Genomic DNA, 12,749 nt, shown 5'->3' with positions numbered 1-12,749 from the left:
CCTCTGGCATTCTCTATTCATTTCATCAATTTGCTGCCATGGTGCAGCTTTCTATGCCACACTGTATTTGTCACAGCGTCCTTGTCTAGCACAAATCTAGAGAACATAGGTTGAAAGAAGTGAGAAAAATCAGTGACCCAGAGCTACAAAAGGCCGAATGTTTGCTTTGATCGGACTCAATGAATGAAAGCTTTACACTTTCAGTTTTCTCTAAAGAATTACAAAACTACTTCAATATTTCCAGTATTAATCTGGGTTCATGGTATTGTTATATTTATATTCGTATGACGCAGTCCTCTCCAAAAGTGGAACAGTAAGGCCAATTCTTTTGTTTTTGCTATACCCTGAAGACTCATGGTTTTGAGATGAAAAGATGAAAATGAGATGATAGATCAGAATTTCGGCTTTCAGTTCCAGATATTTTTATATCTAGATGTGTTAAACAACTTAGAAATTGGAACCTTTGGGGGCAGACCACCCAATTTTTAGGTGAGCAAAATTATATAGTCTTAATAACACTTAATATTTGGTTGCATATCTCTTGCTTGCAATAACTGCGTCAAGCCGAGGACTCACTGACATCACCAAACAGTTGCATTCTTCTTTTGTAATGCTTTTCCAGCAAACGCAGCCAACGGTCTGTACCTCAGCTTTTTTCAGTTGTTATTCGTTTTGGGGGGTTTCCTCCCTTCAGTCTCCTCTTCAGGAGGTGAAATGCATGCTCAGTATGGCTAAGGTCTGGTGATTGACTTGGCCAGTCTAAAACCTTCCACTTTTTTTGCCTAGATGAAGTCTTTTGTTGTGTGATGAAGTTCCTCCTATTTAGATGGAGGATCCTATCTATTTGGATGCATTTCTCTTTAAATTGGCAGACAATGTTTCTGTAGCTGTCTGAATTCATTCTGCTGTAACCATCATGAGTTCCATCATCAATAAAGATTAGTGAGTCTGTATCAGAAGCAGCCATGCCAGCCCAAGCCATGACACTACCTCCACCCTGTTTGACCAGTAAGCTTGTATGTTTTGGATCATGAGCAGATCCTTTCTTTCTCCACACCTTGGGCTTTCCATCACTTTGGTGGAGGTTAATCTTGGTCCCAGAGCTTTTGTGGCTCATCTCTGTATTTCTTTGTGAATTCCAATCTGGCCTTCAGATTCTTTCTGCTGAGGAGTGGTTTGCATCTTGTGGTGTGGCCTCTATATTTCTGATCTCAAAGTCTTCTTCGAAAGGTGGGTTGTGATACCTTCACCCCTGCCCTCTGGAGGCTGTTAAGATGTCATTGATTGTTGTTTTTGGGTTTTTCTTCACAGCTTTCACAATGTTTCTGTCACCAAATGCTGTAGTTTTCCTTCACCTGTTCCATATCTAGTTGTTAGAACACCAGTGGCTTTTTCTTTGTCAGGATATTCCAAATTGTTGTATTGGCTATTCCCAATGGTTCTGATTGATTTTCCCTCTTTTCTCAGCTTCAAAGTGGCGTGCTTATCAGATTTTAAAATGCAATAACTTTAATTCTGACTGCAATATGTGCAAAAAAAGAAACAGATTTCAGTTTGGGAAAACCAGCATTTCTCAGAACTATATAGAATACAAAAGTCACCATTACTAGACTGAGTCCAACCTCAGTAAACCTTAATATGTCACACAACTTAACTAACAAACTATCAATATTGCCTACAAATGTATGCAGGTTTGCTTCTTAGTTAGAATAATATCTCTACTTTCACAACATCTGTCGCACTCAAAAAATGGAGAACAGCAAAGACAACATGGAATTGCACCCTGTTTAGTTTAAGCTAAAGGACAGTCATTCAGTCATATCTTTAAGGAACTTTCTGAGTTTACCTTTAAATTGTTAAAGTCATTTATCTTCATCTTCATCTCCACCATTAAACATTACAAGGCCAGAGCAGAGGCGAGTACTGCTCCATGTTTGAAGATCACATTTACTTATGAGGAATGACAAGGGGTCGGTTCAGTAGGTTTTTACCTTCAATATGCCTGGAGGATTCTTTAATAATTCATTGATAATGACCAACATAAATAATTTAATCTGCCAAACTTTTTTCCCTACATAAGCGGAATGCTAAGCAGGACTACAGTGACATACAACACAAAAACACATTTTATTGACTAGCAAACTGTTACATATGAAGTGTGAACAATTTCTTTTATCCAGGACATGTTTTTGGATAACAGGAAATAATAAGTTGCATTCTTGAAACCACTGGAATTGAATGCATCGTGCATCAGAGGAATTTTAAACAAAAAGGTCTTGCATTCATTCTGGGAAAAAAATGCCCTGTTCGGGAGAATTTTTCAAATCTCTGTTTTTCAGTTCTGCAAATTTGCGAGATGAGAGGCTCATATATCTGAGGCTTGCATGCTAAGGTTTTCAATTTAGCAATGAATACCATTACTATCTGATAGATAGATATATTTCAATATAATGAGTCAAATAAAATTTTTGGATCTGTGCCCCTTTAAATCTCTCAAGACAACTTGCTTTTTTCATGACTTCCAACACTTATTTTTTATCACTGAACAGGATAATTAAATAAAATACCTCATTTCAAGGTTCCATGTTTTGATATTTATCTTCGCTCCATTTTTATGCTTCTCAGACCCTCAAACTGCTCCGAGTGAAGTGGATGGTGTGAATCTGGAGGAGATCCGAGAATTTGCCAAAGCATTTAAAATCCGTCGTCTGTCTCTGGGTCTGACGCAAACTCAGGTGGGCCAGGCTCTCAGTGCCACAGAAGGGCCTGCCTACAGCCAATCCGCCATTTGCAGGTAAGGAGGGCCAAGTGCTGCCCAAAACTACAAGTAGCAAAACTAGTTTAGCCATCAACACCTACAAAAGCGTCTTAAAGAGCAACAGGATCCAATAAGTTGGCATTTGACATATGGACTTTGGAGGTGTTCCTGTCTCAGTGTGAGTCAAGACACATGAAAGTTACTTTACAGTGGAATTCTATCAACACCAAAAGCATCCAAGCCATGTTAAATACACTATCCAACCCTAACGTAAAACCTTCTATGTAGACTCATTTGCACTGCCTAATGCAATCATTCAAGCATCCATGTCGAGAGAGCAAAAGCTGATCAATTCCAAAACCAAAGCAGCACATTATTATCAACAGTATTAACATTAATGACATTTATAACATTATTACCACTAAATCTGATGTATAGGTTTTCATGATGCTCTGGCTACATGTAATACATTACTGTATATACATTACATGTATATAATACATGTGTACTGACGTAGTCACTGGGGCTGTCTTTACTGATAGCAGAGGGGTGAAAGTAAGAAAAATCAAATTTAAAAGGGCAACTGATAAATTCTTAAGGAAAAAATTGATTAGAACACTGCTGTTTTTATGAAATATAAGCCACTTATAAGAAACATAAGTCTATCATTGGTAAACCTAGCATAGATGGTATGTACAAGGATGGATATAATAACTATTCTGTGGAAAAACGAAAGGCTATTAAAAAATGTGAATTGCACAATTTATAAACATTCCTCATTTTATTAGTAGCTGAGTGATTTTACTATTTAACATTAATTAATTAAAAGTAATTAACATTTAGCAGTCTGAATATATCCAATTAAATTATAATGAATGAATAAAATAATTTATACAAATCTTACTAACAGTGCGGCAATATTTATTTATTTATTTTTAAAAAACAGCGTTATCAAATGCCCAGGAAAAGCAATAAGAAAATATAGTGTATGCTAGTAAATAAACTCTCCATAATGGCCATAAAATAAAAGCTCATACCTGCTCTGTACTCTGATTAAGAGTGTAGGCCTGTATTAATATTGAAATAGATGTAAGTAAGATCCTAAGATCCTAATGCATAACTGACATTTATTTTATCATGTCTTAACCTGTGTCTTCTTCCTGTGTATATATGAGAGTTATGTTACTTAGTGTATGCAAAATGTATTAGTAGTATTACAAGAAGCACTTAAAGCAGTTAATAATTACTAAGGTCTTCAAGTGTTCATCATGGATTTAGCTAAATAGAATGTGACAGAACTAGACTATTAATAAAACCAACATGTTCTTAGTCCCATAAAAACAAGGTTTGGAACATTATGGTGAGCTACTGACAAAATATTCAGCAAAAAGTCTTTAAAGCCTTTAAAGCCTTTTGAAACCATTACTCCCATTATTACTTATGCTCCTTTATTAGATATTATGGCTCATGTTAGCATAAATTTATTATATGATTTTGGATAGACTTACTTCAAGGGCAAGTATTTTGCTGTGAGAAACAACTGGTCATAATAACAAATGCCCATAATCTTAATAAGGTTCACATATGGGTCTGAAATATAAACGTTATACCTTGCACTGACTTTCATGTAATTAAAATCCCAGTGTAAATTAATATCTTTGGGCTCAGATGCTCTCATGCATTAGATTTTTTTGTGGGACATTTTAACTTTGATAAATAGTTTTCTGTTTTAAAGCTGATCTTTGCTGAAATCTTAGGCCAGGATGATGAGCTGCTTCTGTTTATGTGTCACAGCGATGTCATGCAATTTTAAAAATTTCATCCCATCAACATCAAATGCGGAATAAAACCTGAAACAGTGTGACGGAACTGAGGGGCAAGTTGGTGGGGAATTATCAAGCTTCAAACTAATGTTTAAAGTCTCAGAAATTCTGCATGAAATATTTATACTTCCCAAATACATAATTCAGATATTTAGGAAACATACATTAAAAGCCATTACATTGCAAAATAAATGGGTGATGTGAAGCTTTCACTCCATGTTCTTTCATCTAGATTCTTTACAGAGGAGACGGGAGTTTTTTATTTAATTACGCGTTCATTTGTATGACATTGGACATGACAGACTGCTCTGTGTTGTGGGGTTCAACAGCATATGCTTTCCTTTGGTTAACATCGACAAATATGAGGAGGATAAGGATGAGTTTGTGGTTTTTTTCTGTGTAGGCTCTTGGGGCTCTTACAGTCTGTGCTCAGTCAAACTCAGCTTGACAGATGTCTCCATGTTGTCTGATCTCTCAGAGCTTACACTGAGAAAAAAAAAAAAAATTTTTACTGCTTTCCCCAACAGTCGCATAAAGGATGTGGTCAGTCCTGATATGCCAGCTAATGGATCGAAAAACTCAGAAATTGGTGAATCCATTGAAGACCTTCAAATGAATCTTAGTTTCCATTTAACACTCCACTAATGTTACAAATATTAGCATGGGTTAGATTTCTATATAGAGAACAGTTGCTAATTGACTTGTATCAATTGGTAGAAAGCATGTATAGTATACGATATTGCTATAACAATCAAATTCTACATTCTACAAATTTTACATGCAACGATTCACAACTATCTGCAGCACAAATCCTACTTAGGATGCAACGATGCGCACGAACGCTTCCAAAATGGTCACTGCGTAATTTTGAGATGGGAATCGCTTTAAAACATTTAAGCCACATGAATGTACACCACTAACCCACACTAAAACACCAGCTAACATGAATGATTCATGTTCTAGCTACTGGTTGTAATTTGCAAATCAAATTAGGCAGAAACAATGCTTAACACTGGTGTGTACACATTAGAGAATTACTTAGTGCACTACATTTTATCCCATTCGCTACACACATTGGAAGACTGTCTCTCATGTGCAGCTTGTATTTTAGCACTCATACACTTATTTACATATATAAGACACATATATATAGCTATATAGTTCTAAAAAAATGGTCAATGAAAAAATACATTGATTAAAAAAGATTTATTTAAAAAAAAATAGTAATTTCTTGGTTTGTGTGTGTGTGTGTGTGTGTGTATACCTTTTTTTTTTTTACTTTTTCAGGCCAGTGGGCCATTTTCCCCTTATTTCCAGTTGTATTATAATGTGGTTTGTAATAAGACACTATTTTCCTCATAAGAACAGCAAATGGCCACATTTTCAAGCCCAAAATAAATCATAAATTAATAAATAAGTTACAACTCCACTATGCCAGATCTCTGGCTTTTGCTTCCTCCTCTGTCCAGTGTTCACACAGGGCCGTCACTCATCCTTGTGTTAAGACTAAAAAAATGTGTCTTGTTGCATTTGGGGTCCTGAGAGCAGAGGCCTTTGCCCCTGCTTGAGGCATCTCCTCAACTGCCAGTTAAGATTCCGTCAAAGACGTCCTTGCAGGAGCCTGGGACTCGTCTCTCGCTTCTCTCTCTGCTAGGCTTTTCTCGGCCTGTCTGACAGGTGTAAGCTGCTTAGTGAACACCCTCATACACTATCGTACACACTCAAACACACACTTACATGAGAGTGGCTGTGTCTGTGGACAGCTCATAAAAGATGTTTTGTTATTTTTATTTTTCCCGAGCCATTATACATTTCACTAAGGTGAATAATTTCCCCAATATGATATTATGTGCTCTGCTCAATTAAAAAAAAAAATTAATAAATAAGTATAAAAAATAACTTAAAAATATTTGTAGCATTTTACATTAAGGTTCATTAATTAACATATTATTTAACATGAACAAACCATGAACTTCAGCATTAATATATCATAAGTACCATTAACAAAGTAAGTGCTTGTAATTGTTAACTATCAAAATTCAGAACTAAAGATAAAAAAAAGTTTATTTACATATTTACACCTGGAAACCAGAGTTCAGCTTCAAGTTATCAACATACAGGAACATGCTATAAATTCATTCGTGATCATTTATGTGTATTTTTGTTAACATTTAAACAAATATCAATTAATAACTGTTAACTTACATTATGTTACTTCATTAAGGGAACCTTAATGTAAAGTGTTACAGAAATCTGAGATCTGAGAATAATAAGATGAAATAAAAAGATGACTTTAGTCCCAGTGACATGTCCTAAGTATTTACACACACCTGCAATCAACGCATATCCCCAAGCCGGTGTAGGGGTTTTATCTGTATTTCCACAAATGTTATTCACAAAGATCATCATCATCATCATCATCACCATAGTCATTCATACATCTTCAGTAACTGCTTAATCCTGGTTAGGGTTGAGGTGGATCTCAGGAACACTGGTTGGAATAATAATAATAATAATAATAACAATAATAATAATAATAATAAAATATTCAACTTTGCAAATGTGTCAAAGTGTATTTGTGTATTTGCAAGCATATGCAAAACTGGGGGATGAAAGTGTATTAATATTAAACATTCAGGATGCCAGAGTTATTTGGAGGTGAAGAGAAGTTGTGTATTAAAATAGTTGTGCATTATAGTCAATAATTTAAGCCATAAATGTGAATAAATAATGTGTTTACATGTAAATGCATATTTTGCTGCTCAGGAAAAGAGGGAATATTAAATGAGATAATATACTTCAACGTGTTATGTTTAAATCATTGTGCATTTGAGTTAAACAACAGAGTTTAAGCCCACTTAAACTGTTTAATTATAGAAGTTAGATGCTGAATAATTTTGGAGCATCTGATTTTTTTTCCAGTCTGTGGAAGTGTCTCCTCAGTCCATCACTGCAAAGTGAGCACAGAGAGTTATAAAGTGAACTAGCACAGAAAGAAGGCTGGGTTGCAAACACATGCCCTAGTGGAAGTAGATTTCTCAGTATACAAGTGCTGATGCAACAAGAAAGTGACGTAAGAGAAACTCTCTGTCTCATTGGCAGCTTGGACCAGGAGACCCTTCCTGAGAAACTGGGTCAGGCAGCAAACCCCGTTTGCCCAGTCGGGGCAGCCGAAGTAAGCTTGTTCTCTCTCAATTCTCCCCCAGACACACCATCCTGAGAAGCCACTTTTTCCTACCACAGGAAGCCCAAGAGAGCACTATAGCTAGCAGTCTGACAGGCAAACTGAACCCTGGCCTTTTATATCCTGCCAGGTTTGAGAAGTTGGACATCACGCCAAAAAGCGCCCAGAAGATTAAGCCCGTGCTGGAGCGCTGGATGGCCGAGGCAGAAGCCCGCCATCGCTCGGGCATGCAGAACCTGACTGAGTTTATCGGCAGTGAGCCATCGAAAAAGCGCAAGCGTCGGACCTCTTTCACGCCACAGGCCCTGGAGATCCTTAACAGCCACTTCGAGAAGAACACACACCCCTCGGGCCAGGAAATGACCGAGATTGCTGAAAAACTGAACTACGACCGTGAGGTGGTGCGTGTCTGGTTCTGCAATAAAAGGCAGGCGCTTAAAAACACAATAAAGAGGCTGAAACAGCCAGAGCTCGGGGCGGTCGCACCCATGGACCCTCTGGCTGACCCTTTGGAAGAACATCCATAGATAAGATGGACTTATGTGAGAAAAACTGGACCCACTTACCAATGATTCAATCGACTGGACACTAAAAACCTGGACGTTTCTAACATTGTACTGTGATGGACCACCAACAAGGATAGCAATGTTAATAGGAGTGTTGTAATAAGATTGAAGTGAAGAGACTTAAGCAAAAAAAAAAAAAAAAAAAAAAGGTCTAAATGCTTATAAATTTGGGGTCCTCTTCCTGGACAAAGCAGAGAATTTACACTAGAGTTCACATCTAAATCAAGGACAGCTATAAAACTACTACAACCAAAGTCTGATGTGTCTGATTCCTGAAGGGTTTTTTTTTGTTTTGTTTTGCTTTTTGTAAATGTGTTCTAAATTTTTACATTTGTACTGACCAAAAGGGAAAAAAGATATATGTGTATGGGCAGGGGGGCGGTGGGAGGGTGTAACATTATCTTTGTCTCACTTGCTCACTTGGGTTTATATGTAAATATTACAATAATTTTGTCTTCAAATTGAAATCACAAACTCTTTGGAAACTTTGTCTCAGAGATGACCACACCATATACCTGTGGTCCTTTCTTTAGTCACCTCACTCCTGTTTGTAAAACTATAATTTAAAAGGTTTTTTTTTTAATCTCTGGAAGAATGGGTTATATGTCAAAGGTGGTCGATATGGCAGAACCCACATTGTTGCAGCTGTGACTTAAACTACAGTATGTCATTGTATTGCCAAAGCCTTCTAGCCAAAGAACATCATTCTTCAGCCCAAGGACATGGGCTGTAGCCCAAGGACTATACATGGGTAAAAAAAAAAACATTACTTTTTTTTTTTTTCTTTTGCTGTGATGACATTTTTCAATGTGTTTGTCCCATCGATGGCTTCAGGTCTGCATGATTTTCAGCACACAACCAATGAGTGGTAAATTAAATGAGATCATTTCTAAGATTTATCATTTTGTGCATGTTTTTGTTAATTTGGTAGATTTGTTGTAACTTGTGTCGAAAAAAGTGATCAAAACATACAAAGTTACCAAAATGAACAACCAATTCTCTCACAAAATTTATAGAAATTCTATACAAATGAAGTTGTAACCTAACTTAACAATGCATGTGTTTTTTTATGAGTTGTCTCATATAAATTTGCAACTTGTTGAAATGATACTATTGCAACCACTGATTGAGCTTCAGAACAGGAAGTACTACAACCCAAGTACTCTACTCGCATTACCAAAAGTTTGTGCTTTCTTCCATTTTGTTGTTATATGACAGAATATTATTTCTTCAGCACAGTCATTAAAGATTTCTCTGCTTGAAAAACACTAAAATATTCAATTATACTAATACAATCACAATTTTAAATAGCAAGGTTGATTATAATTTAAATCATGTAATTTAAATCAAATATCTCCAAGAAGCAGAGGGGATGAAAGTTGCTTTGGATGAAAAGCTTTTGGAAACATGGTGTTATTCTAACAAATGTGTAAAAAAAAAAAATACTGAGTGAGGGAACTTATGTGATAAGTTATGAATGGTTCAGGTTAGGGTTAAGGGATGGGTTAGCAGTTGGTTTTCTTATGACTGTCTCTGTCCTTCATTTGAAATTCTTTCAAAATTTGGTGCGAAATCAGGTTTGAGAAATCAGACTAATGACTGCCATAGGCCATAACATAGATATTTAAAAATAATAATGTTTCATTTTATAACCCTAGACACTATAGTTTGTGCTTTTATTTGCCAAACTGTGCTGGTTTACATGTTTAATTTTAGCTTACAACTTTGTTTTCATGAAAAATATAAAAAAAAAGGTGTTACTATAAAAACAAGGAAGTGTTCAAATGAGAATGATGACATTTATTATAATTAAGTGCAAAATATATAACTAATACTGGATGCCACATTATAAATTATGTTAAAACGTATGAATATTTTAAGTTTTTGCTTTACCACTCTTTCAATATTGTTTTTAATCCATAAAGCAATGAAAATATTGTCATAGCTAGCAAACTTTGGAAGTAATTTTATAAAGAAAAGTCGGAAAAGTATTTATTAGAGGAATAATAAATATAATTACAGCAGTCATATAAATATGACTGATCCAAGCATGTCCCAGTTTTTATTCAAGCAAAAGAAAAAAAAAAGATTTTACATTTTTGAAATCACCATAATTCTACATTTCTCAGTTCCTCTTAATTTGTCATCATGAACTACAGTAAACGCTGTGTTGCATTTGGTTTCAAGAAAATATTTTTTGTGCAATACATTGAGCTGTCAGTTTACACTTTATTAGGTTAATTATGACTTATGATCACACACCTTTTTCATTTTCATCTGACTAGCCTGGTCTTTATGGTTGCAGACATGGTATATCATACAGAGGTTTAACAAAGAAGCTGTAACCAAAAAAAAAAAAAAGAAAAGAAAAGAAAAAACTTAAACCAAGAGACAAAGAAACGAGTTCTGCCTTTGCTCATCTTTTGAATGCTGGACCAAAGCTCAATTGTAATATGCACACTGTACAGAGAAATGGCTAAATGTTGCTGACAATCTTTAAATATTGGAAATGTTTGAGGAAAATGAATGGAAGGATCATAAAGTCTAGCATCAAGATTACCTCATGACTGTACATGTATGCAGTGAGTTTTTAGAAGGAAGAGAAATGAACAGCAACTTGTGGATTTGTGTAAATGTGTGTAAGTAGATTTCACTAGTCATGGTAGGTACTCAAAGAGTGTGAGTCTACCAGTTATCTTCATGCTGTGGTTTCCAGGGTCACGTGTATAGAACATTTTAAACATTATTGTAATGGTTTTGTTTGTTTGTTTGTCTGTTTGCCCCCTCATGTGATTTACATTGATGAACTTTATTGACTGTGACTGGAATTGCCCTATATAATAGGGAGCAAGGAGAGCTTTGTGACCGAACTCAATTGTCTTGAACTGATTACACACACACACACACACACACACACAGAGAGAGAGAGAGAGAGAGAGAGAGAGAGAGAGATAAAGAGTCTGAAAAGTTGTGACACTGAACACCTCGAAACCAAAGCTGATAAACCTGCTTTAAATTTTATGAAAAACTGTACATATATATAAAGCAATATATGTTTGGTCAGTAAAGCTGCACTTTGTGTATTCCTGAACAGCTTCAGATCTGTTACATTTATTTGTACCATAATTAATAATAAACAACTGTTTGACATGAAGCATCTGATTTGTTGATACTCATGCTCAGGGCCATAACCAGGATCAAAATTACACTGAGGTCCACATTGATGTCTCATAGTTAATATTTCACAATGCTGAATGTGTACAATTGCTCAGTATAAATCTCCATTATGTTATTCTTCCATTCTTTCATAAACTCTGACTCAACATTAGATGATACAATATCAGTACCATATCATCAATAGTTAATAATAAAATTCATCAAGTTCATGTTATGTTGTTAATGAGTAACACTGCACAATGTTGTTGTTCCTCTTTCGGCTGCTCCCATTAGGGTACGCCACAGTGGATCATTGGCCCGTGTATATTTGATTTGGCACAGATTTTGCGCCTGGTGCCCTTCCTGATGCAACCCTCCCCGATGCAACCCTCCCCAATTTTATCCGGGCTTGGAACCAGCACTGAGAGCGCACTGTTGCACACAACCCCAGTGGCTCGGATTGGTTTCCTGGCGGGAATCGAACCCAGGCCGTAGCGGTGAGGGCACTGTGGCCTAATCACTAGTCCTCCAGGGACTGAGTAACACTGCACAATACAGCAACTAAAACAATATAAATATGAAATGTTTGTTTATAGTCGATTAAAGAGCTTGGAACTAACCCGATCAGCTAGCAAACTGCAACTAGCAAGCTGATTCGGCTTGTCGAAGTTATAAACAATCTTAAAAGAAATTCCCCAATAAACACTTATACAATTATATCATGATCTCGTATATACTCGTACATTGATATCGTAGCTATGTCAGTTGTGTCTCTTCAGCTGCTCTGGGGTCAGTTGAGAACCAGTTTTCACTGCTGACTGGGCTGTCTGGGAACGCAAGCTTTTCCACCACTATGTTCTGCCACTACATTAACAGTGTTTCCATATTGAATTTCACAACTGGAGATTAAAAAAAAAACTCCCAAAAGTACTGAAGTCCAGATCTCAGTGTCCTCATAGCTAGTATAAATAGAAAAGTCTTAGGCACATGCAAAGAAATGTGGTAAAGCAAAGATACCTTCAAAAAATAATGAAATTAAACGTTTCTACATTTAACAAAGTCAATATTTGGTGTGATGACCCTTTGCTTTTTCAAAATGCATCAGTATTCTCCAGTGCACTTTGTGCAGTTTTCTAAGGACATTTGCTGGTAAGTTTTGCTAGCATCTTGGAGAATCTGCCACAGTTCTCCTGGAGGCTTTGACTGTCACACTTGCTTCTGTTTTTGCAGGTAATTCCTAACAGCTTAATCTGTTAAATGTG

General features: G+C 36.1%; 1 protein-coding gene across 2 annotated transcripts in view; it reads left to right on the top strand.

Annotated features, from left to right (window-relative positions):
• The window catches only part of pou6f2 (POU class 6 homeobox 2), a 94,480-nt gene extending 83,066 nt beyond the window's left edge, over window positions 1-11,414 (top strand). For both annotated transcript variants that reach the window (XM_026938181.3, XM_026938182.3), the window contains 2 exons: window positions 2,626-2,794; window positions 7,788-11,414. In XM_026938181.3, the coding sequence (XP_026793982.2) occupies window positions 2,626-2,794; window positions 7,788-8,292 (674 nt within the window). In that variant the 3' untranslated portion in view covers window positions 8,293-11,414. The remainder of the gene's footprint in view (window positions 1-2,625; window positions 2,795-7,787) is intronic.
• Window positions 11,415-12,749: the final 1,335 nt, after the last annotated feature.

The sequence above is a fragment of the Pangasianodon hypophthalmus genome, chromosome 22 (assembly GCF_027358585.1).
Source record: "Pangasianodon hypophthalmus isolate fPanHyp1 chromosome 22, fPanHyp1.pri, whole genome shotgun sequence".
Lineage (NCBI taxonomy): Eukaryota > Metazoa > Chordata > Actinopteri > Siluriformes > Pangasiidae > Pangasianodon > Pangasianodon hypophthalmus.
This window is presented reverse-complemented; position numbering and strand designations above follow the sequence as displayed.